Here is a 25149-nt window from a genome sequence, read left to right on the forward strand (position 1 = left end):
CAGAATAACACCCAGTGCTCATCCCGTCAAGTGACCCCTTCAGTGCCCGTCACCCATTCTCCCCCACCCCCCCTCCCTCCTCCCCTTCCACCATCCCTAGTTCGTTTCCCAGAGTTAGGAGTCTTTATGTTCTGTCTCCCTTTCTGATATTTCCCACACACTTCTTCTCCCTTCCCTTATATTCCCTTTCACTATTATTTATATTCCCCAAATGAATGAGACCATATAATGTTTGTCCTTCTCCGATTGACTTACTTCACTCAGCATAATACCCTCCAGTTCCATCCACGTTGAAGCAAATGGTGGGTATTTGTCGTTTCTAATGGCTGAGGAATATTCCATTGTATACATAGACCACATCTTCTTTATCCATTTAATGATTGCTATTTTAAAGCAAAGAATCCCTCTGCTACCTAAATTATAGAAAGCAGAAACATAAGTATCTAAGAGACTAACTGACATGACTAGCCCCTGTAATTTCAACACCTAGGATGAACTCCAAGAAGGCTAAACGCCCGGAGTCAGCAGGCGAAAGTGAGAAGGTAAAGAATAACCATGCAAATAATCCAGCCCTCCTGGAATTCTTCTCCCTGCCCTTCATGCTAAACTATATTACTGCTTCTAATTCATTTCTAATTTGTATCTTCAATTTAGAATTTTGTGTTGGATTTCTTAAAAGCAAGTAGAATAAATTAAGCTTTACAGTCTCTCTGAAGCAAGTTTATGTTTTCCTCATTGCCTTTCTCCAAAGCTTCTACTCTGAAGATTAAAAACCCCAGTGGAGTGGAGAACACAAATTACCCATGTTTAAAAAGAAAACAATGGAAGTTAGAGGAGGATGAAGGTTCATCCAATATGCTGAGCCAACTTCCTCAAAGCTAGCAGAGATTGTTGATAAAACCATGTAAAAATTTATAAATAAATGATAGAATGTGAGAAAGTCAGTTAGATACATTTTCAGCATGAGGCTACTATAGTATCTTTGTTTCTAAGAAATTTGGACAAAAGCTCGTTTCTCTTCAACACCCGCCTTGGGACACATACCCCTAAGCTTATGAGAGAGTCCCACTTGTACTGTATCTACACAATATTGCATACTAGAAACGTACCTGTGTTTATGATGCCAGAAAATTGAACACACTTCATCTTATCTGCTGTGCACCACTTGAGCTCATTGTCACACTTTCCATCACTGCAAAGCATGTTGGGCACTTAAAACCATTGGAGTTGAATTCATCAACGTCCTTCTCTTCGAAGTCATTCATCTTAATCTCCCAGGAAGCTGTTTAAAAACAAAACAAAACAAAACAGGCTCGCTATTTGTCACAGACAGGCAAACATACCCATGCTCACAAAGCAGACTTAGAACTTGGGTCTGCTCTCTTCACCCTCCCCTACACCCCTCCCCAGTGTTCTAGAGGTGAGACTCAACAGAGGAGTTGCCACAAAAATCCCTGCCTTCATAGAGCTTGCTTTCTGGTGGGGGAGATAGATGAAAAGAAAGAAAGAAGGAAAATATGTGGTATGTAAGACAATGATAAATACTGGAAAGAGAAACAGAAAGGATAGGAAGTACAGGGTGTGGTTGCAATTCTTAAGGTGGTCAGGAAAGGCCTCATGGAAAGTATAATTTATCTATTTATCTATTTATTTGTCTTAGAGAGAGAGAGAGAGAGAGCTTGAGTGGGAGGAGGGGCAGAGGGAGAATTCTATGCAGACTCTCTGTTGAGTGTGGAGCCCAATTTAGGGCTTGGTCTCCTGACCCCAAGATCATGACCAGACCCAAAATCAAGAGTTGGATGCTCAACCAACTGAGCCACCCAGGTGCCCCAAAGGGGTAACTGCTAAAATGGAGGCCTAAAACAGATTTACTTCCATTTGCTTGTGCAGAATAATTCAGTATTATAAAGATCACAGGGCATATAATTCTTACTTAAAAATGTATACAACTAAAAACAAATAAATAAAAGTAAATAAAAACAATGAGAAGGAAGAGGAAAAAAATATGTTCTAAAATTTGCTTTTGCCCCTGAAGAATGGGGAAGGAAGACCTGCAAAAAAACAAAAACAAAACAAAACAGAAAAAAAAAAACTGAATTAAAAAGTAAGCAAAAACCTAAATGGACATTTTTCCAAAGATATAAGAATGGTCATCAGGTATACAAAAAAATGTTCAAAATCATTGGTCATTAGGAAAATGCAAGTCAAAATCACCATGACATCACACCTGTTAGAATTCCATCAAAAAGACAAGAAATAACAAATGCTGCTGAGGATGTAGAAAAATAGAAACCATTGTGCACTTCTGTTGGGACTATAAATTGGCACAGCCACTGTGTACAACAATATACAGAATCCTTAGAAAAATTAAAAATAGAACTACTGTTAAAAAAGAAAACCACAGGCCCAAAATGGAGATATGGAGTCACTTAGATTAAGGCCCCATCAGGAAACCAAGATTTTATACCCAACATAACTGTAGTTTCAACTGTTCAGCAAGGAAATCTTGAACCAGCCAAAAAGTGGAAATTTCTGGCCAACACGAGGAGGCCATCACCTGAGAGACTCCTTCCCTTTTAGAGGCTGACCTTGCTGAAACGATGCATTTCTTGCTAATACAGAATCCCTTCTTGTAATGCCCTCTCTCTGCCTTTAAAATCATTTCCTTTCCTTTCCTGCAGCTCTGCAGAGCTCCTCTCTACTTATTATATGGGATGCTGTCTGATTTATAGTGTTTACAGAAGCCAATCAGACCTTCAAATTTACTCGGTTGAATTTGTGTGTGTTTCTAACAGATTCAGGGAACATGAGAAACACAGGCATGGCACCCTGAAAACCCTTTTGAGTTCACTGTCTTTGAGTTTCTGAGGGCTATGGTAACTACTCGGAGCTCTGCTGTCTTTGCTCCAAGCTCCTGATCTAATTGGTTCTCCAGGCCAGAGTGAATGATCAGTCTATATTGAGAAAAGGGACCAACAGAGTGCCAGTTGTTAGCCCTTAGTTCAGTCACTTAGTGGGGTTTGCCGGCTTAATTCCTTTCCCAGTTCCAGTCTGTAGGGCCCCACCTACTATAGTCCCCTGGGTCAGTCCACTCTGAGGACTGCTGGTGGTGCACACAGGGTCTTCTGTTGGCCCCTTTGCTGTCACTTCTCAAGCTCAGTCAGTCCTTGGTTCTGTTCTCAGAGTCCATGTTGGGAATGGCTGTGGCAGGTGTGCTGGTTCAATCCTGCCCCAGCCCCTAGTTCTTTAGCTACTGCTGCCATCCACACTGCTATCTCCTCAGTACTGCTGGATTCTGTTACTGTGTGCATGATGCAAAGGCCTGGGTAGAAGAAAAAGAGTAACTAGGGGCGCCTGGGTGGCTCAGTTGGTTGAGCCCCTGCCTTCAGCTTGGGTCGGGATCCCAGGATTCTGATATTGAGCCCTGTGTGGTGTTCCCTGCTCAGTGGGGAGTCTGTTTCTCCCTCTCCCTCTGTTCCTCCCCCATCTTGTGCTCTCTCTTTCAAATAAATAAAATCTTGAAAAAGAAAAAGAAAAAGAATAACTAAATAATAAGAGAAGGGGATTTTTAAAATCCAAAGAGTTAAGTGATCCATCTTCTCATACACCGGCTTATTTTATATCTAAGAACTATGATCCTGGAAGCCATAAAAATCTGCAAGCTTGTTTTGTGTCCTGAAGAATGTGGCTTGGTAACTGTCAGGCTGGGGTCCCCCAAAATAAGACCAGAGAGAAATGTTAGCTATGCTCTATTCATGACTAGAGATGGCCAGACAGAAATGTGGTTTAAACTTCATTTGAAGTTAGGGTCCTACCAAACTGCAGCCAGCCTTCAGGGGAATTACAACCCAGAATTACAATGGCCATTATGAGGAATGTTCCAATTAGATAAGGTCACTTAAGAAGTGTACTTAAAAGCAAAGGCTTCAAAATTCCAAAAATAACTTCACTGAAACTCACAGCAAAAAAAAAAAAAAAAAAAAAAAGTGATAAAAATTTAAAAAGACATAAGACATACCTAGCACAAAAGACTGTAAGACTGACATAATCTTACTGCTTCCCTCTACCCTCCTTTATTTCAATCCTCATTCCAGTTATCCTCTGAATTGTCTTTGCATGACCATAAACAAAAGTTCTATCTACCTTTAGAGGAGGGCCCCTGATGGGTCCCTACCAGAGTTGGTGAGATACTAAAGGATTTCTTGATAAGCTTCTACATTACTCTTTTAATCAGTCAAGGGAAAACTAAAAGTAAAAAATAAACACAACTAAAAAAATTAACATCTGTAGCTACATGTTCTTTAATATCACATTCTGGCTGGAACTCAATTCTTGGTGTAATTAAAAGCAACTGTCCATATTTTACTTGGGATTTGGTTTTTGTTAGAATGCAGAGCACCTGGGACAGGTTAATGGCACTCAGTTCTTCACTGTGAGAGGAATTTGATGGGAAAACTCAGTGAAACTGGCTTTGAATTCTGGAGGAGAAAAATATAGAGGAAAATAGGAATTAGGGGAAAGAAGAAGAGCACTAAAGGTTGAAAGCTCAGCATAAACTTCCACATTTTACTAAGACCTGTTCCCAAAATCAGTAAAACAAGTGATCTTCTGTAATCTTTTATTAGGATGCACAGCAGAGGAGGAAAGCAATGGAGAAAGACCTGAAATTTTATCTATAATTATGCTAACCTTTTAAACTTTGTCAGAAGTTCTAAATTGACTCATTTCCTCTTGTTAAGTGATCACTCTTTATTGTGGTGGTTGGCCTGCCAGTAGGGGGTAGGTGGGAGGGGTAAGGAGGAGGGGTGTCTATTTTCAGGCAGCTCTACCCCTTCCTATCAAACAAGATGGGAACTCAAGAGGCAGAGGGAGGAAGGGAAGGCATACAGGAGACCATGAGCAGTAAAGGCCTCTGGGCACTGAATTAGTGAACAGTCCATTAGTCATGATGGAGGTCGCAACCCAGGTAAACTTAAATACGATTATGTGGCACTAATTGAGTGACTTGTGCCCATAAGTAGATCAGAACATCCTACATCTGGAGCAACCAGGGGTGCTTAGTCCATAGAGTACCCCAAACCCCCAGGGAAATCCATGAAGAAATAGAACTACTTAGGACTCATGATTCACATTTTGGTGGTGAACATTTTCTCTCCTCCTTTCCCCCAATAGGAAGTGCCTCTGGAGAAAAACAAACAAAAAGCACTCCTTAAACAAAGGAGTGGCAACCCTTTACTTTCTCCCATAGTCAGGCTTTTTACAAAAATATTTTACTTAAATTCAATTTGCCAACATATAGAATAACCCCAATGCTCATCCCATCATCTGCCCTCCTTAGTGCCTGTCCCCCAATCCCCCATCCCCCATCCCTTCCCATTCTACAGCCCTTTGTTTCCCAGAGTTAATGGTGTCTCATGGTTTGTCTTCCTCTCTGATTTTCCCCCTCAGTTTGTCACAACTCTTATTAAAGTCAGGAAAGCAGGAACTGCCTCAGTGGTTTGCTTGAGACCAAGTAGTTGATTGAGACTCTGTGCTCAGTACTGGTCAGTAGGATGTAAGAGTCATGAGGGCAGCTGGTCAGTTGGCTGTGAGAGGTATGAGGGGAGCAGTGGTCAGTAGGCCATGAGCCACAGGGCAGCAGTGCTCAGGAGGCCGTGAGAGCTAGGAGGGCAGCCCTGGTCAGCGGGCGGTGGGAGGTATGAGGGGAGCAGTGGTCAGTAGGCCGTGGGAGGTATGAAGGGAGCAGTGGTCAGTAGGCCGTGGGAGCTGCGGGGGCAGCAGTGGTCAGCGGCCGTGGGAGGTATGAGGGGAGCAGTGGTCAGCAGGCCGTGGGAGGTATCAAGGACAGTGGTCAGTAGGCCGTGGGAGCTGCGGGGGCAGCCCTGGTCAGCGGCCGTGGGAGGTATGAAGGGAGCAGTGGTCAGTAGGCCGTGGGAGGTATGAAGGAGCAGTGTCAGTAGGCCGGGGAGCTAGCGGGGAGCCCGTGGTCAGTCAGGCCGTGGGAGGTATGAAGGGAGCAGTGGTCAGTAGGCCGTGGGAGAAGGGAGCAGGGTCAGTGAGTGGAGCCACGTGGGAGTTACAAGGACATCAGCGATCAGCGGGCCGTGGGAGGTATGAAGGGAGCAGTGGTCAGCAGGCCATGAGCCACAGGGCAGCAGTGCTCAGGAGGCCCTGAGAGCTAGGAGGGCAGCCCTGGTCAGCGGGCGTGGGAGGTATGAGGGGAGCAGTGGTCAGTAGGCCATGAGCCACAGGGCAGCAGTGCTCAGGAGGCCGTGAGAGCTAGGAGGGCAGCCCTGGTCAGCGGCCGTGGGAGGTATGAGGGAGCAGTGGTCAGTAGGCCGTGGGAGGTATGAAGGGAGCAGTGGTCAGCAGGCCTGGAGTCCGGGAGCATGCGGGGGCAGCCCTGGTCAGCGGCCGTGGGAGCAAGGGAGCAGTGGTCAGCGGCCGTGGGAGTTACAAGGACATCAGCGATCAGCGGCCGTGGGAGCCACGGGGCAGCACCGGTCAGCGGGCCGTGGGTCCCCGGCGCAGGCTCCTGGTCTGCCCGGCAGGTGGACGCCCTGCTGAGCCAGCAGCTGCCGCGGGACGCGTGGCCCACGCGTGGCCGACGGGGGGCAGCATGGAGCGAGGCGGGAAGGCGGGCGGGGCAGGGAGCCGGGGCGGCCGGGCGGGCAGGGGGCCCTTCGTCTCACCTGCGAGCAGCGGCGCGAAGGCCAGGCTGCAGGCCAGCAGAAGACCGCGCCGAGCTGCTGGGCTCATGGCTGGGGCCACGGCCGTTCCCCGCGGGAAGCGGGAGGCAGTCAGTCCGGGCGCCTGCACAGGTGGGCGCCGGCCCCCAGGCGCGCCCCCACCCGAGGGGCCTTCCTGCCACCTGGGAACCGCCGGCCCCTCCCAGGAGACTCGCAATGGCCTCTGCTGTAAGCCTGGGGCAGCCGCCGGCCTCCCCCACAGGGAACGCGCTTCCCCCCAGCAGCAGGCCGGCTGCGTGGCCCGCGAGCCCGCACGCACCCACCTCGGCCCGCACCCGCTGCCCGGTCGGGGAGGCGGCTCTTCCCGGGCGGGCCCGAGGACTTGCGCCTGCGCGGGAGCAGCCCCCAGGTGGCCCACCCCGATTGGTCCCTCCTGTTCTTCCCGCCCCCCCGCCCAGTCCTGGCCAATGAGATGCTGGCACCGCAGGTCCCGCCGACAGGAGAGGCCCTGCTGCACTGTTCCCCCAGTGCCGAGTCAGGAAAAGCCAGGGCGGCCGAGGGCTTGGTTCCCTGGTTCTGTGCCGCCCACACCCCACCCCACTGGAGACGTCTCACCACGCCTGACCCTCTTCCTACCTGCTCTACAAAACGCTGAGCAGAAGGTACCGAGATGCTCGAACCTCTGACCAGTCCTGCACCCTGGGCTGCGGGTGGCCTATGCTTCTAGGGGGATTGGACCCCTGAGACCTTTCCAGCGCGCTCCACGACGGCGAAACCCTGGGCTGAGCCCTTTGAGAGCCACCCACGCCGCGCACGTGCACCGTCGGGGTAGGCCCCTCCCTAGCTTAGGGACAGGAACGCACCAGCAGTCTCTGTGATGACTCAGGGACGGAGCCCTCCCACCCTCGAGGGCAAGAATGCTAGAAGGCTTCCCTGGGTGTTTTCAGACCTGACTTTGGCAGCACGTGCAAAACCCCTGCTTTTAGGGGGGAAGCAACCTAAGGACCCATTGAAAGATGAATAGATAAGCAAAACTTGATACATAGACACAATGGACTATTACTCAGCCTTAAAAAGAAAGAAATCCTGTTGTGAGCAACAACATGCATAGCCCTGAGGACATTATGCTAAGTGAAGTAAACCAATCACAAAAAGACAAATACAGCTTAATATGAGGTATTTGAAGTGGTCAGACTTTTAGGAACTAAGTAGAATGGTGACTGCCAGGAGGGAGAGGGGAGAGGAGTCATTAAAAATCTACAGTTTCAATTTTGAAAGATAAAAAAGTTCTGGGGATCTCTTGCATAATGATGTACATATAGTTAGCAGGACTATATCACGCACTTAAAAATGATAAAGATGGAAAATTTTGTTACGTGTTTGTTTAGTTTTACAACAATTTAAAAGACCCATATTCCTTTGACATTTGCCCCTACTGCCTTAGATTCACCAGCTACTGACTTATTTCTGAACCTTTATCAAGGGTTTTTTGTTTGTTTGTTTTTTATGACAGGAATTTATTATTGGAATATTTGTTTTTTTTATTTTTTATTGGTGTTCAATCTGCCAACATATAGAACAACACCCAGTGCTCATCCCCCTCAGAGCCCATCACCCAGCCACCCCCACCCCCCGCCCACCTCCCCTTCCCCCACCCCTAGTTCGTTTCCCAGAGTTAGGAGTCTCTCATGTTCTGTCTCCCTTTCTGATATTTCCCACACACTTCTTCTCCCTTCCCTTATATTCCCTTTCACTATTTTTTATATTCCCCAAATGAATGAGACCATATAATGTTTGTCCTTCTCCAATTGACTTATTTCACGCAGCATAATACCCTCCAGGTCCATCCACGAGGAAGCAAATGGTGGGTGTTTGTCGTTTCTAATGGCTGAGTAGTATTCCGTTGTATACATAGACCACATCTTCTTTATCCATTCATCTTTCGATGGACACCGAGGCTCCTTCCACAGTGTGGCTATTGTGGACATTGCTGCTAGAAACATCGGGGTGCAGGTGTCCCGGCGTTTTATTGCATCTCTATCATCAAGTGTTTTGACCATTGTTTCATAACTTTCCTCTACAGCCCTGTGCAGAAGAAATTTCTCCAATGGTGAAAATATTGCATATCTGTACCAACACATATTGTAATAAGTTGCATTGTGGCCCCAAAGATACGCCCACATCTAAATCCCCAGAACCTGTGAATACTACTTTATATGGCAATAGGCGTGATTAAGTTAAAGATCCAGAAGAGTTGCTCTACTCATCCTAGATTAAGTTAAAGATCCATACTGAGTTGCTCTACTTATCCTAGATTATCTGGGCCCTAAATGCAATCACGCACATCTTTGGGAGAGGAGCAGAGAGAGTTTTGAGACAAATACAGGGGAGAAGACACAGAAGAAAGGAGGCTATGAGACCATGGAGCTGGAAGCTGTAGGAATATAGTAGCCATGAGCCAAGGAGGACTGACAGCTACTGGAAGCTGGAAGAGGCAAGGAACTGGATTCTTCCCTAAAGCCTGAGAGTGAGCATAGCCCTCCCAACATCTGATTGCAGACTTCTGGCCCCCAGAACTGTGAGCAAGTCCGTTTCTGTTGTTTTAAGTAACTGGGTCTGTGGTAATCTGTTACAGCAGCCCTAGGGAAGTAATACAAGTAACTCATATGGTTCTTGAAGTAATTGCACACTTGGAATATGGTTATTAGAATGAGGAATGGAAAATTTAATTTTAATTAGTTTAAACTCAAGTAGCCCAAACCCGGGAGCTATCATATTGAGTTGCTCTAACTGTGCCCTTTGCCTGCACTCTACTCTCACACAGTCACACAATAAAATTTCTGACTCCCTGACAACTGTTCCTGAACAGGACCTGCCATTTCTAGTGCTCTAACTCCCACTCCAGATCTCTTCAACATTCTCACTTCTGTTCCCACCAGAGAGTGTTTGAGCACGTGGATCCCTTCTGGTTCCTTTCCTCTACTAAACAAGGAGAGCTTTAAACTTTGTTTTCAAGACATTTGAAGAGTGACACTACATAAAATGTTAAGTGAAAAGCCAGCATACCACCTTATGAGGGAGAAAGTATAAAGTGTCTAAGGTAAATATCTCCAAGGGCTTGTAGTGGGAGCCACATTTGTATTTTAATTTCTAGTAGCTTCACTAAGAAAAGTAAAAAGAAACAAGTGAAATTGACTTTAATAATATATTTTATTTAACCATATATATCCAAAATACAATTTCAATATATAATCGAATGGAAAATGTTAACGATATAGTTTCCATTTTCTTTGTTTTTGTGCTAAGTCTTCAAAGTTGAATACTTTACACTTAGAGAACTTTCTAGGTTTCACAGGAACATTTAGTTTTCAGGGGAAATCCTTAATCTGTATTTTGATCTTATAAAATTTATATTTGAGGGGCACCTGGGTGGCTACGTTGGTTAAGTGTCCAACTCTTGATTTTGGCTTAGGTTGTGATCTCAGGATCATGAGTTCAAGCCCCGCTTTGGGCTCTGCACTCAGCAGGGAGTCTGCTCGAGATTCTCGCTCTCTCCCTCCCCTCTGCACTTCCCCCACTCACATGCCTGCTCTTTGTCTCCCAAAAAAATAAGTAAATCTTTAAAAATAAATAATTAAATAACAAAATTTATAGTTGAAAAGGAGATTCACATACCTAAGATGCTTCGAACTTACTAAAAATTTTCTCAATTACTGAGGTAATTATTAGTTTTTAAGTTTAAAGTAATTTTTTAAATAAAGCAGTTATTTTATTATTAGCATTTTGTTTTCTGTTTTTTTAATAAATTAATTTTTACTGTTGTTCAATTTACCAACATACAGAATAACACCCAGTGCTCATCCCATCAACGGCCCCCCTCAGTGCCCACCACCCATTCACCCCCAGCGCTCACCCTCCTCCCCTTCCACCACCCCTAGTTAATTTCCCAGAGTTAGGAGTCTTTATGTTCTGTCTCCCTTTCTGATATTTCCCACACATTTCTTCTCCCTTCCCTTCTATTCCCTTTCACTATTATTTATATTCCCCAAATGAATGAGAACATATAATGTTTGTCCTTCTCCGATTGACTTACTTCACTCAGCATAATACCCTCCAGTTCCATCCACGTTGAAGCAAATGGTGGGTATTTGTCATTCTAATGGCTGAGGAATATTCCATTGTATACATAAACCACATCTTCTTTATCCATTCATCTTTCGATGGACACCGAGGCTCCTTCCACAGTGTGGCTATTGTGGACATTGCTACTATAAACATCAGGGTGCAGGTGTCCCGGCGTTTCATTGCATCTGTATCTTTTGGGTAAATCCCCAGCAGTGCAATTGCTGGGGCATAGGGCAGATCTATTTTTAACTCTTTGAGGAACCTCCACACAGTTTTCCAGAGTGGCTGCACCAGTTCACATTCCCACCAACAGTGTAAGAGGGTTCCCTTTTCTCCACATCCTCTCCAACATTTGTGGTTTCCTGCCTTGTTAATTTTCCCCATTCTCACTGGTGTGAGGTGGTATCTCATTGTGGTTTTGATTTGTATTTCCCTGATGGCAAGTGATGCAGAGCATTTTCTCATGTGCATGTTGGCCATGTCTATGCCTTCCTCTGTGAGATTTCTCTTCATGTCTTTTGCCCATTTCATGATTGGATTGTTTGTTTCTTTGGTGTTGAGTTTAATAAGTTCTTTATAGATCTTGGAAACTAGCCCTTTATCTGATACGTCATTTGCAAATATCTTCTCCCATTCTGTAGGTTGTCTTTAGGTTTGTTGACTGTATCCTTTGCTGTGCAAAAGCTTCTGATCTTGATGAAGTGCCAATAGTTCATTTTTGCTTTTGTTTCTTTTGCCTTCGTGGATGTATGTTGCAAGAAGTTACTGTGGCCAAGTTCAAAAAGGGTGTTGCCTGTGTTCTCCTCTAGGATTTTGATGGAATCTTGTCTCACATTTAGATCTTTCATCCATTTTGAGTTTATCTTTGTGTATGGTGAAAGAGAGTGGTCTAGTTTCATTCTTCTCCATGTGGTTGTCCAATTTTCTGAGCACCATTTATTGAAAAGACTGTCTTTCTTCCAGTGGATAGTCTTTCCTCCTTTATTGAATATTAGTTGACCATAAAGTTCAGAGTCCACTTCTGGGTCCTCTATTCTGTTCCATTGATCTATGTGTCTCTTTTGGGCCAGTACCACACTGTCTTGATGACCACAGCTTTGTAGTGCAACCTGAAATTTGGCATTGTGATGCCCCAGATATGGTTTTCTTTTTTAAAATTCCCCTGGCTATTCGGGGTCTTTTCTGATTCCACACAAATCTTAGAATAATTTGTTTGAACTCTCTGAAGAAAGTCCATGGCATTTTGATAGGGATTGCATTAAATGTGTAAATCGCCCTGGGTAACATTGACATTTTCACAATATTAATTCTTCCAATCCATGAGCATGGAATATTTTTCCATCTCTTTGTGTCTTCCTCAATTTATTTTAGAAGTGTTCTATAGTTTTTCGGGTATAGACCCTTACCCTCTTTGGTTAGGTTTATTCCAAGGTATCTTATGCTTTTGGGTGCAATTATAAATGGGATTGACTCCTTAATTTCTCTTACTTCAGTCTCATTGTTGGTGTATAGAAATGCCGCTGATTTCTGGGCATTGATTTTGTATCCTGCCATGCTTCCAAATTGCTGTATGAGTTCTAGCAATCTTGGGGTGGAGGCTTTTGTGATTTCTATGTAGAGTATCATGTCATCGGCGAAGAGGGAGAGTTTGACTTCTTCTTTGCCAATTTGAATGTCTTCAATGTCTTTTTGTTGTCTGATTGCTGAGGCTAGGACTTCCAGTACTATGTTGAATAGCAGTGGTGAGAGTGGACATCCCTGTCTTGTTCCTGATCTTAGGGGAAAGGCTCCCAGTGCTTCCCCATTGAGAATGATATTTGCTGTGGGCTTTTTGTAGATGACTTTTAAGATGTCGAGGAAAGTTCCCTCTATCCCTACACTCTGAAGAGTTTTGATCAGGAATGGATGCTGTATTTTGTCAAATGCTTTCTCTGCATCTAATGAGAGGATCATATGGTTCTTGGTTTTTTCTCTTACTGATGTGATGAATCACATTGATTGTTTTACGAGTGTTGAACCAGCCTTGTGTCCCGGTGATAATTCTTACTTGGTCATGGTGAAAAATTTTCATAATGTGTTGTTGGATCCTATTGGCTAGTATCTTGTTGAGAATTTTTGCATCCATGTTCATCAGGGATATTGGTCTGTAATTCTCCTTTTTGGTGGGGTCTTTGTCTGGTTTTGGAATTAAGGTGATGCTGGCCTCATAGAACAAATTTGGAAGTACTCCATCTCTTTCTATCCTTCCAAACAGCTTTAGGAGAATAGGTATGATTTCTTCTTTAAACGTTTGATAGAATTCCCCTGGGAAGCCATCTGGCCCTGGACTTTTGTGTCTTGGGAGGTTTTTGATGACTGCTTCAATTTCCTCCCTGGTTATTGGCCTGTTCAGGTTTTCTATTTCTTCCTGTTCCAGTTTTGGTAGTTTGTGGCTTTCCAGGAATGCGTCCATTTCTTCTAGATTGCCTAATTTATTGGCGTATAGCTGTTCATAGTATGTTTTTAAAATCATTTGTATTTCCTTGGTGTTGGTAGTGATCTCTCCTTTCTCATTCATGATTTTATTAATTTGAGTCTTCTCTCTCTTCTTTTTAATAAGGTTGGCTAATGGTTTATCTATCTTATTAATTCTTTCAAAGAACCAACTCCTGGTTTTGTTGATCTGTTCCACAGTTCTTCTGGTCTCGATTTCGTTGAGTTCTGCTCGAATCTTAATTAACTCTCTTCTTCTGATGGGTGTAGGATCCATCTGCTGTTTTTTCTCTAGCTCCTTTATGTGTAAGGTTAGCTTTTGTATTTGAGTTCTTTCCAGTTTTTGAATGGATGCTTGTATTGCGATGTATTTCCCCCTTAGGACTGCTTTTGCTGCATCCCAAAGATTTTGAATGGTTGTATCTTCTTTCTCATAACTTTCCATGAATCTTTTTTTTTAAACTTTTTAAAAAATTTTTATTTATTTATGATAGTCACGGAGAGAGAGAGAGAGAGGCAGAGACATAGGCAGAGGGAGAAGCATGCTCCATGCACCTGGAGCCTGATGTGGGATTCGATCCCGGGTCTCCAGGATCATGCCCTGGGCCAAAGGCAGGCACCAAACCTCTGCGCCACCCAGGGATCCCTCCATGAATCTTTTTAATTCTTCCTTAATTTCCTGGTTGACCCTTTCATCTTTTAGCAGGATGGTCCTTAACCTCCACGTGTTTGAGGTCCTTCCAAACTTCTTGTTGTGATTTAGTTCTAATTTCAAGGCATTATGGTCTGAGAGTATACAGGGGACTATCCCGATATTTTGGTATCGGTTCAGACCCGATTTATGACCCAGTATGTGGTCTATTCTGGAGAAAGTTCCATGTGCACTTGAGAAGCATGTGTATTCAGTTGAGTTTGGATGTAAAGTTCTGTAGATATCTGTGAAATCCATCTGGTCCAGTGTATCATTTAAAGCTCTCGTTACTTTGGAGATGTTGTGCTTAGAAGACCTATCGAGGGTAGAAAGAGCTAGATTGAAGTCACCAAGTATAAGTGTATTATTATTTAAGTATTTCTTCACTTTGGTTATTAATTGATTTAAATATTTGGCAGCTCCCACATTCGGGGCATATAAATTGAGGATTGATAAGTCCTCTTGTTGGATAGATCCTTTAAGTATGAGATAGTGTCCCTCTTCATCTCTCACTGCAGTCTTCGGGGTAAATTTTAGTTTATCTGATATAAGGATGGCTACCCCTGCTTTCTTTTGAGGACCATTTGAATGGCAAATGGTTCTCCAACCTTTTATTTTCAGGTTGTAGGTGTCCTTCTGTCTAAAATGAGTCTCTTGTAGACAGCAATTAGATGGGTCCTGCTTTTTTATCCAGTCTGACCCTGTGCCTTTTGATGGGGTCATTAAGCCCATTCACATTCAGAGTTACTATTGACAGATATGAGTTTAGTGTCATCCTGATATCTATTCAGTCCTTGTTTTTGTGGATTGTTCCACTGAACTTCTTCTTAAAGGGGAATTTTGAGAGTCCCCCTTAAAATTTCTTGCAGAGCTGGTTTGGAGGCCACATTCAGTTCCTGCCTGTCTTGGAAGCTCTTTATCTCTCCTTTCATTTTGAATGAGAGCCTTGCTCGATAAAGTATTCTTGGTTGCATGTTCTTCTCATTTAGGACCCTGAATATATCCTGCCAGCCCTTTCTGGCCTGCCAGGTCTCTGTGAAGAGGTCTGCTGTTACCCTAATACTCCTCCCCATAAAAGTCAGGGATTTCTTGTCTCTTGCTGCTTTAAGGATCTTCTCTTTATCTTGGATTTTACAAGCTTCACTATTAAATGTCGAGGTGTTGAATGGTTTTTATTGATTTTAGGGGGGGGATCTCTCTCTTTCCTGGATCTTTTTTTTTTTTTTTTTCCTGTTTTATTTCCTGATTGCCTGTTTCCCTTCCCAGATTAGGTAAGTTCTCAGCTATGATTTGTTCAAAGACATATTGTGGCCCTCTGTCCCTTTCAGCGCCCTCGGGAACCCCAATTAAATGTAGTTTTTTCTTCCTCAGGCTGTCATTTATTTCCCTTAATCTGTCTTCATGGTGTTTTAATTGTTTGTCTCTTTTTCCTCAGTTTCTCTCTTTGCCATCAACTTGTCTTCTATGTCACTCACTCATTCTTCCACCTCAACCCTTGTCGTTAGAACTTCTAGTTTGGATTGCATCTCATTCAATTGATTTTTAATTTCTGCCTGATTGGATCTACATTCTGCAGTCATGAAGTCTCTTGAGTCCTTTATGCTTTTTTCTAGAGCCACCAGTAGCTGTATAATAGTGCTTCTGAATTGGCTTTCTGACATTGAATTGTAATCCAGATTTTGTAACTCTGTGGGAGAGAGGACTGTTTCTGATTCTTTCTTTTGAGGTGAGGTTTTCCTTCTAGTCATTTTGCTCAGTGCAGAGTGGCCAAAAATAAGTTGTATTGGGAAAAGGAGAAAAAGAGAGGAGAGAAAGAAGGAAAGAAAAGAGAAAAAGAAAAAAGAGAAAAGGAAGAAAAAAAGAAAAAAAGAGAAAGAAAAGAAAGAAAGGGAAAAAAGGGTGGGGGAAGCAAACAGAAATCAAAAAGCAAAACAATACAAAACACGGGGGAGTATCTTCTGTTTCTGTGTACTTTAAGTCCCTTGACTTCCCCTGGAACTTGTCCTCTAGCTGGTCTTCTGGGGGAGGGGCCTGTTGTGCTGATTTTCAGGTGTTAGCACTTGGGGGAGCTGCTCTGCCCCCTGCCTGGTGCAGGCCTCAGTGGGGGTTGTTTACCCCGTGAGGCCCCAAGAGGAACAACCCCAGTGGCGGGGCCAGCTCTGGAGCCCTGGATTCAGCTCCCGCAGTAACTCCGCGGAGGTCTACGTCTGCAGGGCCTGGATGCTCCGGGGGCGGGGCCGCTGATCTGCTCAGCTGGGGCAGGAGTTTCTTTGCTGTCCTGGGCCCTCCTGGCCTCTGCCTGTCCTGGGCGGAGGCCGGATCCTGGGCTGTGTCCCGGCGCCCTGGGCTCCCGGTCTGCGCTGTTTGATTTGCACTCCGGCCCCGCAGCCACCTCCCCGCGGAGCTGCTACCCGAGCCCCTCCGAGCTGCTCCCAGAGCCACACAGGCCCCTCTGCATGGAGGCTCTTCCTCTGCCGGAGCCGCTGCCGAGCTGCTCCCGGGTCCAGCCGTGCGCGCTGCAGCCCTTAGGGAGCTCGACGCCCTCTCCCGGGGCGCAGGTGTCTGTTAGTGTCCCAGGGAGCCTGAGGGCATCCCCGCCCTCCTGGGTCCTGCTCCAACTCCCTGTGAGCCCTTCCCCCCCCCCCCCCCCCCCCCCCCCGGGAAGGTTGGTGCAGCTCCTGCTTCTCCGGAACGGGGCTCTCCTGTCCTGGGGACACTCGCCCCGGCCTCAGCCCGGCTCCTCAAGGGCCCTTCCCCCTTGGAGGCCTTTTGTTTCTTTATTTCTTTTTTCCCATCTTCCTACCTTGATAGAAGCGGGAACTCTTCTCACTGTAGCATTCCAGCTGTTCTCTCTTTAAATCTCAGGCCAAATTCGTAGATTTTCAGGATAATTTGAAGGTTATCTAGGTACTTTGGGGGGGACAGGTGATTTGGGGACCCTACTCTTCTGCCATCTTGCCCCTCCTCTCCAAGTTTAAGGTAATTAAAAGAAAATAAAATACCATGTCCTCAGAAGCACTAGTCATATATGGCTAATAGCTACTGTACTGAAAAGAGCCTCTTTCTAGATTAGCATTCTGTGAGTGGAAACTCTATATGTATTAAAATGAAGAGAATGAATACAAACTTTTCCGGTGAACCTACCTACTAAGAGTGGAATTAAATGATTTATTGAGAATGACAGATCACAATTAGGGTAATGGGGGTACAGGAGGGTCAGTGCCAGTTCAGCCTCCAACTCTAGTAGGAGCCTGATGGGTTTACCCTCATATCAAGGGACAGGGAGCTCTGTCACTCCAACATGGTATCTCAGCATTACATGGACTATGGTTGAAGAGTATGATGACTGGCTCCACTTGTCCCATTGATTGTGTCTTCTCTTAACTCTGTCATCCTAACTTCTATTCCCAGTTCCCCAACAAATCTGAGTGTAGAGAGCAAAATGGACTCTCTCATGCCAAGCAGGAGCCTTTGTCAAGCAAGGGCCTGTGTCAAGCAATGATGCAAGCAGTTAAGGTACTGCACTTAGGAGATATCACCAGGACCAGCATCAGCTGACACCCCAGAACTGATGACAAGCAGAACCAGAGGAGGTCTGCAGAGACCCAAAACTCATTAAATACCTTTAAAAAAGGAATGATTTTGGCAATAAAGTATCAGAGTCTTTCGACCTGACCCCTCCATGTCTGACCACATCAAAAAGGCAACTGCCACTGAAGGCTCTGACCAGTTGATCTCCAAACAGAACTGAGATCCTTTGTTGCATGAACGTTGGAAGCAGTAAATGCCAAGAGCTGGCCCAGACCAGACTAAGGCCTTATCTCAACCGGGTGCCCACAGACTGACTTTGTGTTTGGTTCATTAACTTCCTACACCCTTCTGTTATCTTGTTTGTTGTGTGGCTTGTCTTCTGTCCTGCTTTTGTGTGTAAGAAGCTTTTTGTCATTGAGGTTGGAATCCTGAACCTGCTTTATAATTGTGACTTAACTTTGCTTTATGTGTGAATAAAGCTGACGTTGTAGAAAGACACTACATGCCTTCGTAGCATGCTCATGACAGATGGGCCCCCAAGGGCCCTTCATCTCTATCATAGGTGTATGCATGTGTCATTTATCTATCATTTATTTATCACTATATATATGTGACATATTTATATGATATATTTACATCTGTATCTAGAGATAGATCTATATCTTTCTAGAACTCTATCATGTATGGATGTACCATCTACCTGTTATCTATCCAGTTATCTATTTATTTATCTATCATCTATCTAGATCTTGATATGTGATATATATCTAGAGATCTATCATCTACATATCAAAAGATCTATATCTATCTCCTTCCTTTTCCAATGCTTACTTCATATTTAATTTGCTTTTCTTTGTCTAGTTTACTAAGATGTACACTTGTATTACTGATTTTTAGATCTTCCTTATTGTTTAATATATGCATTTAGCGCCATAAAATTTTCAAATAAGACCTGCTTTTCCTGTATCCCACAGGTTTTGACAAATTGTGTTACATTTTCACTTAGTTATATATGTAACTTTATATATACATATAATTCCTCTTGAGATTTCTTTGATAATTAGAAGTGTGTTTTTTAATCTCCACATATTTTGGGATTTTTCAGTTATCTATTGTTGATTCCTAGTTTAATTTCATTATAGTCTCAAAGCAGATATCATATGATTTAAATTTGTTGAGGTGTGTTTTATGATCAAGAATGTGGTCTATCTTGGTGAATGTTCTGTGTGAGCTTGAGAAGAATCTGTATTCTGCTCCGGTAGGAGAAAGTAGTCTATACATACCAATTATATTTGGCTGATGGTATTGTTGAGGTCAGCCATGTCCTTAGTGATTTTCTGCCTCTATTTCTGATAGACTAGTGTTAAAATAATCAATGATAATGATGGATTCACCTATTTATCCATGCTGTTCTATCAGTCTTTCTCATGTATTTTGACACTGTGTTCTTAGACACATACGTGTTAAAGATTGCCATGTCTGCTTGGAGAATTGGCCCCCTTATCACTATGTAATGCCTCTCTTTATTCCTGATAACACTTGCTATGAAGTCTAATTTGTCTGAAATTAATTTTGCTATTTCTGTTTTCTTTGATTAGTTATAGCATGGTACATATATTACATGTATGTAGGCTCCATGCCCAGTGTGAAACCCAATGTGAGGCTTGAACTCGCAACCCTGAGATCAAGACCTGAGCTGCAATCGAGAGTTGTAGGCTTAACCAACTGAGCCATAGAAGTGCCCCTAATTTATATATGTTTTTATGTTTAAAGTAAATTTCTTGCAGACAACACATTAGTAAGGTCTTAGGTTTTTTTTGTTTGTGTATGTGTGTTTTTGTTTTTGTTTTTATTCATGACAGACATGGGCAGAGGGAGAAGCAGGCTTCCTTGTGAGAAGCCAGGATCATGCCCTGAGTTCAAGGCAGATGCTTAACCACTGAGCCACCCAGGCATCCTGGGGTCTTGTTTTTGATCTACTCTGACAATTTCTATGTTCAGTTTCAAGTGTACATTTTAGTTATTCAAAACTTCCATTCAACATCCTGTGCTCATCACAATTGTATTCCTTAATCCTCAAAACCTATTTAACCCACCACCACTCCTCTCTAGTAACCATCAGTTTGTTCCCTACAGTTAAGAATCTGTTTCTTGGTTTGCCTCTCTTTTTTCCCCCTATGATTGTTTATTTGTTGCTTAAATTCCACATATGAGTGAAATCATACGGTGTTTGTATTTTTCTGACTGATATTTTCACTTAGCATAATACACTCTAGCTACATGCACGTCACTGCAAATGGCAAGATTTCTTTTTTTTTTTAATCTGAGTAATATTCCATTTTACATATAATGGAATATATCTGTATCTATATATATAATCTCACATCTTCTTTATTCATTCATCAGTTAATGGACATTTGGGCTGTTTCCATAATTTGGCTATTGTAGATAATACTGCTATTATCTAAGATTAAGGCGCACGTGCCCCTTTGAATCTGTATTTTTGTACCCCTTGGATAAATACCTAGTCATGCAATTGCTGGGTTGTAGGGTAGTTCTATTTTTAACTTTCTGAGGAAACTCCATACTGTTTTCCAGAGTGGCTGCACAGTTTGCATTCCCACTAACAACGTAAGAGGGTAGCCATTTCTCTACATCCTTGCCAACACCTGTTGTTTCCTGAGTTGTTAATTTTAGCCATTCTCACTGATGTGTCTTGATATCTCATTGTCCTTAGATTTGCATTTCCCTGATAATGAGTGATGCTGAGCACTTAGGTGTCTGTTGGACATCCTTATGTCTTTGGAAAAATGTCTATTCATGTCTTCTGCCCGTTTAACTAGATTATTTATTTTTGGGGTGTTGAGTCCGACAAGGTCTTTATTAGATTTTGGAAACTAACCCTTTATCAGATATGTCATTTGCAAATACCTTCTTCCATCCCATAGGCTGCCTTTTAATTTTGTTGATGGTTTCCTTTACCATACAGAAGCTTTTAATTTTGATGAAGTCCCAATGGTTTATTTTTGCTTTTGTTTGCCTTGCCTCAGGAGATGTGTCTAGTCAGACATTGCTAGAGCCAATGTCAAAGAGGCTACTGCCTATGGTCTCCTCTAGGATTTTGATGGTTCCCTGTCTCACGTTTAAGTCATTTATCCATTTTTAATTTATTTTTGTGTATGGTGTAATAAAGTGGTTCAGTTTCATTCTTTTGCTTGTGGTTGTCCAGTTTTCCCAACACCACTTGTTGAAGAGACTGTTTCCCATTGCATATTCTTTCCTACTTTTATGAATATTAGTTGACCATATAGTTGTGATCCATTTCTAGATTTTCTATTCTGTTCCATGTATCTATATATTTTTGTGCCAGTATCCTACTGTCTTGATCACAACAGCTTTGTGATATAACTTGAAGTCTGGAATTGTGATGCCTCCTGCTCTGCTTTTTTTTTTTTTTCTTCAAGTTTGCTTTGGCTATTCAGGCTCTTTTGTGGTTCCCAACAAATTTTAGGAGACAATCCCCATTTTTTAATTGGCATATTTAAGTCATGGACATTTAAATAATTATTGATATAGTTTACTGATTTGTTATATGTTATTGATATAGTGAAAATTGATCACTGTATCATTATGTCATTATATCTAACATTTTGGTTACCACTATTTTTTCCCTAGTTTGTTGTTTCTATTTGTCTTTCCTTCTTTTTTCCTGCATTTTGTAATTTTAATTGAATATTTTATATGATTTCTTTTTTCTTCCTTCTCATCATGTCAGTTTTTAGAAACCTTTTAAAGAGGTTGTTCTAGAGTTTGCAATATACTCATATAATGTTTATTATATAAATTATGCAAAGTTCACTTCAAATAACACTGTAACAATTCATGGGTAGTGAAATACCATATAATAACAAAATATTTCTAATTCCTTCTATCCACTCCTTTTACCATTTCTGATGTGCATTTTACTTATACATAAGCATGCATAAACATTTATGTGTATATATAAGTACATACATAAATACATTGTTGCTATATTATTTTGAAGAAACACTTAATTTGTTAGAACAATTAAGAATAAGAAATACACAAATGTTGATTTTACCTTTACTTATGTATTCTCTGGTACTCTTGCTTGGCTTGTGTAGATCTGTTACTGGCCTATGTAATTTTCCTTCTCTCTGCAGAACTTCTTTAAGCATTTCTTGCAAGACAGGTCTACTAGCAACAAATTCCTTCAATTTTGTTTACCTATAAAATTATTTCTCTTTCATTTTTGAAGGATAATTTCACAGGGTACGGAATTCTAGGTTCTCTGTGTCTGTTTTTATGCCAATTTCCCCCGCACCAATACTAAATATTTCATTCCATTACTTTCTTGCTTGCATTGTTTCTAAACAAAAGTCAGATATAATTCTTTGCTCCTCTCTCTGTAGTGTTTTTCTACCTTCGTTCCTCTGTCTTGATTCAAGATTTTTTTTCTTTAACTTTCATTTTATGTTTATGGTCTCTATCTTACTTGATGTTTTCTGATCTTCCTGGTTCTATGGTTTGGGGTCTGACAATGATTTGGGAAAATTATTTTTGTTTCATATGGCTTAATGCTCTTAGGCACATACATGTTAAGAATTATTTTTTTCTTGGCAATTGACCACTGTATGATTATGAAATGCTCTTCTTTACCTTTCATAAGTTTCTTTTGCTTTGAGCTACTGTAAGCTTTATGCATGCAACTAATACAATTCTGTATGATTTTCAAAATTTTATAATTCTATCACTCCAAAGGTGGCAGAATAGAGATATAAACATGAACACAAATATGGATATGGAAATGGATATAGATTTATGCACAGACTATAAGATTTAGCCACTTTATAATTTACCAGGGTGTGCTTAGAGGATAAATTAAAGAATATACTAGGAAAATGAGATTACAGACATATCTGTGCTTTCACACGAAATGTATTTCACAGTATAGGACTTATGATGAAGCATACATGTACAAGTTTTTGTTTGACACACTTCTTTTCAGTTATTTTGGATATATATCCAAGAATTGGCTTGCTGAGTTATAAGGCAATTCTAAGTTTACCTTTTTTGAGGAGCCACAAATTACTTTTCATAGCAGCAAAGTGCTTTTATATTGTATATTTATAGAATATGTGTTATATTGGAGTTTGTAATTCAGAATTAGCTCCAATCTAGTCTTTAAAAAGATAATAAAAACTGGCCAGATAATTTAAACTAATTCAATAATAATCTATTACCTCTTATGATCCAGGATGATCCCAATTGAAGATAATTAATAAAAAAAAAAAAACAGACAAAAGTTCAGCCCTAGGTAGGTCTTGCCTTATTAAGTGCATGTAGAAAATCTGGCTGTAAAGAGAATGTGTACAGACAACTTGTATTTGTCCCATTGTCTCATCAACTACACTCACAAATTCAAAAGTATATTCCCAAGGGGAGATTTCACACAGGGAGCATAAATGAAAACTTTTGATAAGGGTAGAAGTAAATGATGGGCAAGTTTGCAATCCATTAGCGGTTAACATTGCTTGTCTCAGGAAGGATTTGGTAACTGTTAGGTACTTTTGTCATTTTCTCCTGAGTTGTCACTATCCTTCTTCCATCATCTTCTCAGGCAAAAATGTTTTCTACAATGCTAGAGTCTGCCCTCATTGTTCCTGAAATTTAGCTTTGAGCTTCTCCACTTCATTTGGTATCTTTCATGTCTAATAGAGCTAAGCTTCACCATGTCACTTGTCCCCTCATAACTCAGCTTTAGAATCTTTCCATTTTCATGGTTTTAGGTTCTAGTAAAATAAAGAAAATAAATTGTGGCTTACATTATAAATTGGAAATTCTGAGTTTCTTACGTAAGTTCCAGATCTAATTGGAGTTTGTCATTTTTTCTGTGTGTGGATCACATCTCAGAGCTACTGATTTTATAGTCTCCATGTTGCATTGTGATGTGTGCCTCCTTGGGTCCACTTGAACCTACTTTTCAGCAAGCTTTTTCCAGCATTCCAGCAATCTGGAGCCACACAGTAATTTCTCTTGTGCCACAAAAAGGGCCTGTTCTCTTCCTGTCATGTTTGTTTTGTGAAAGGACGTTAGATTAGGTTCACTGTAAGTGCCGAAAACAAAATAGTAGATTAGCTCCACAATTTCCCGAACTCAGTTTCCTTCTATATTGTTAATTTGCCCTCTTCATCTGCTGGCTTTTATCTCTTGTACAAGACATCTGCGGAAGTTCTGGTGGTCATGATTACATGTCAGCTAATAGGAAAGAGTGCTGAAATGAAGAGTGTGATCCCACCCTGATTTCTAAGGACAGTGCTGGAAGGCACATACATTTATGCTTGTAGTTCACTTTACAGCTTGGGTACATAGCCATATCTAGCTGCATTGGTGATTGGGAAATATATTTACTTCAGTTAAAATAGAGTATTTTTTTCTCTCAGTTAAAATTAAGTATATTTTTAAAGAAGGCAAAATTGGATATTAGGGAACAACGGGCTCCATGTATCACAAGAACGGATGAACAGACAGCTTATCTCCTACATGTCAGTTTTCAAAGCTGCTCACCTGTTTAATGGGCATGAGGTCAGATGCATTACTAATTGCAAATTATGGCTTTCTTTTTTATTTGGGTAAGTGATAACGAGTCAAAGGATGTGTAAGGTCATGCTTATGGGGTATGAGGTGGGGGACTGTGGTGGTGAAGGGAATCCTGTTCTAGAATCAGGTAGTAGGCATATGCTTTTTTGATTTTGGCCGCATACCCTCTTGGAATAGAAGTCACTCCTCCCTGAGTAAATTCCTTTTTTGAAGAGAAAATGTAGTAGAAATGTTTGGGTGGGAGTGCAAATCTCTTTGCTGTTCTTGATTTTTATGAAGAGTCAATTTAGAGAAATTATTATTATTATTTTATTATTATTAAAGGTTTTATTTATTCATGCGAGACACAGAGAGAGAAGCAGAGACATAGGCAGAGGGAGAAGCAGGCTCCCTGTGGGGAGCCTGAAGCGGAACTCCATCCCAGGACCTCAGCATCATGACCTGGGTCGAAGGCAGATGCTTAACCATTGAGCCACCCAGGTGCTCCAATTTAAAGAAATTAATCCAGCTGCAGTAAAAGGGATGCAGATTGAACTTTAAGGATGACTTTTGGCCTCTGAAGACTTTCAGTGATGTCTTAAGAAAACAGAAAGTGATTTTTGGCATCTCTTATGATGGCTGCATTCTTTTTTTTTTTTTTTTAATTCATGAGTGACAGAGAGAGAGAGAGAGAGAGAGAGAGAGAGAGAAAGGCAGAGACACAGGCAGAGGGAGAAGCAGTCTCCTCACAGGAAGCCCAATATGGGACTTATGGGACTTGATCCCTAAACTGGGGTCACACCCTGAGCCAAAGGCAGACGCCCAACCACGGAGCCACCCAGGTGTCCCTGATGGTTGCTTTCTATAATCAAACACTTGGGATGATAAAGTATGGTCTAGCTTAGAGATACAAGACTGCAATCAGGGACTGTTCTTTCCTCCCTCTCTGCTGCATTCTATGTTAAATGGTGAAATATGTAAGAGCAATAAGAATTGCTAAAGGGATTTAAGGGGAAGTTAAGGAGTGGAGTAGGTTGCATG

At 42.1% G+C, this 25149-nt stretch overlaps 1 protein-coding gene across 1 annotated transcript; it reads right to left on the minus strand.

The window, feature by feature from the left end:
• Positions 1–350: 350 nt before the first annotated feature.
• On the minus strand, positions 351–24111 carry LOC121488720. The gene is made up of 4 exons (XM_041751053.1): positions 24097–24111; positions 6693–7164; positions 1110–1282; positions 351–413 (listed from the first exon to the last, which is right to left on the minus strand). Exons 1-3 carry the CDS (start codon positions 24109–24111, stop codon positions 1143–1145), a joined length of 627 nt encoding a protein of 208 aa, XP_041606987.1. The 3' UTR covers positions 351–413; positions 1110–1142.
• Positions 24112–25149: the final 1038 nt, after the last annotated feature.

Source organism: Vulpes lagopus, chromosome 4, assembly GCF_018345385.1.
Source record: "Vulpes lagopus strain Blue_001 chromosome 4, ASM1834538v1, whole genome shotgun sequence".
Lineage (NCBI taxonomy): Eukaryota > Metazoa > Chordata > Mammalia > Carnivora > Canidae > Vulpes > Vulpes lagopus.

What these genes read in the sequence shown, in the direction of transcription:
- LOC121488720 (XM_041751053.1), bottom strand. An exon ending in CTTCGCGCCGCTGCTCGCAG is followed by an intron (nt 1,283 to 6,692) that starts GTGAGACGAAGG and finishes GTTTTTAAACAG; the next exon opens with CTTCCTGGGAGATTAAGATG.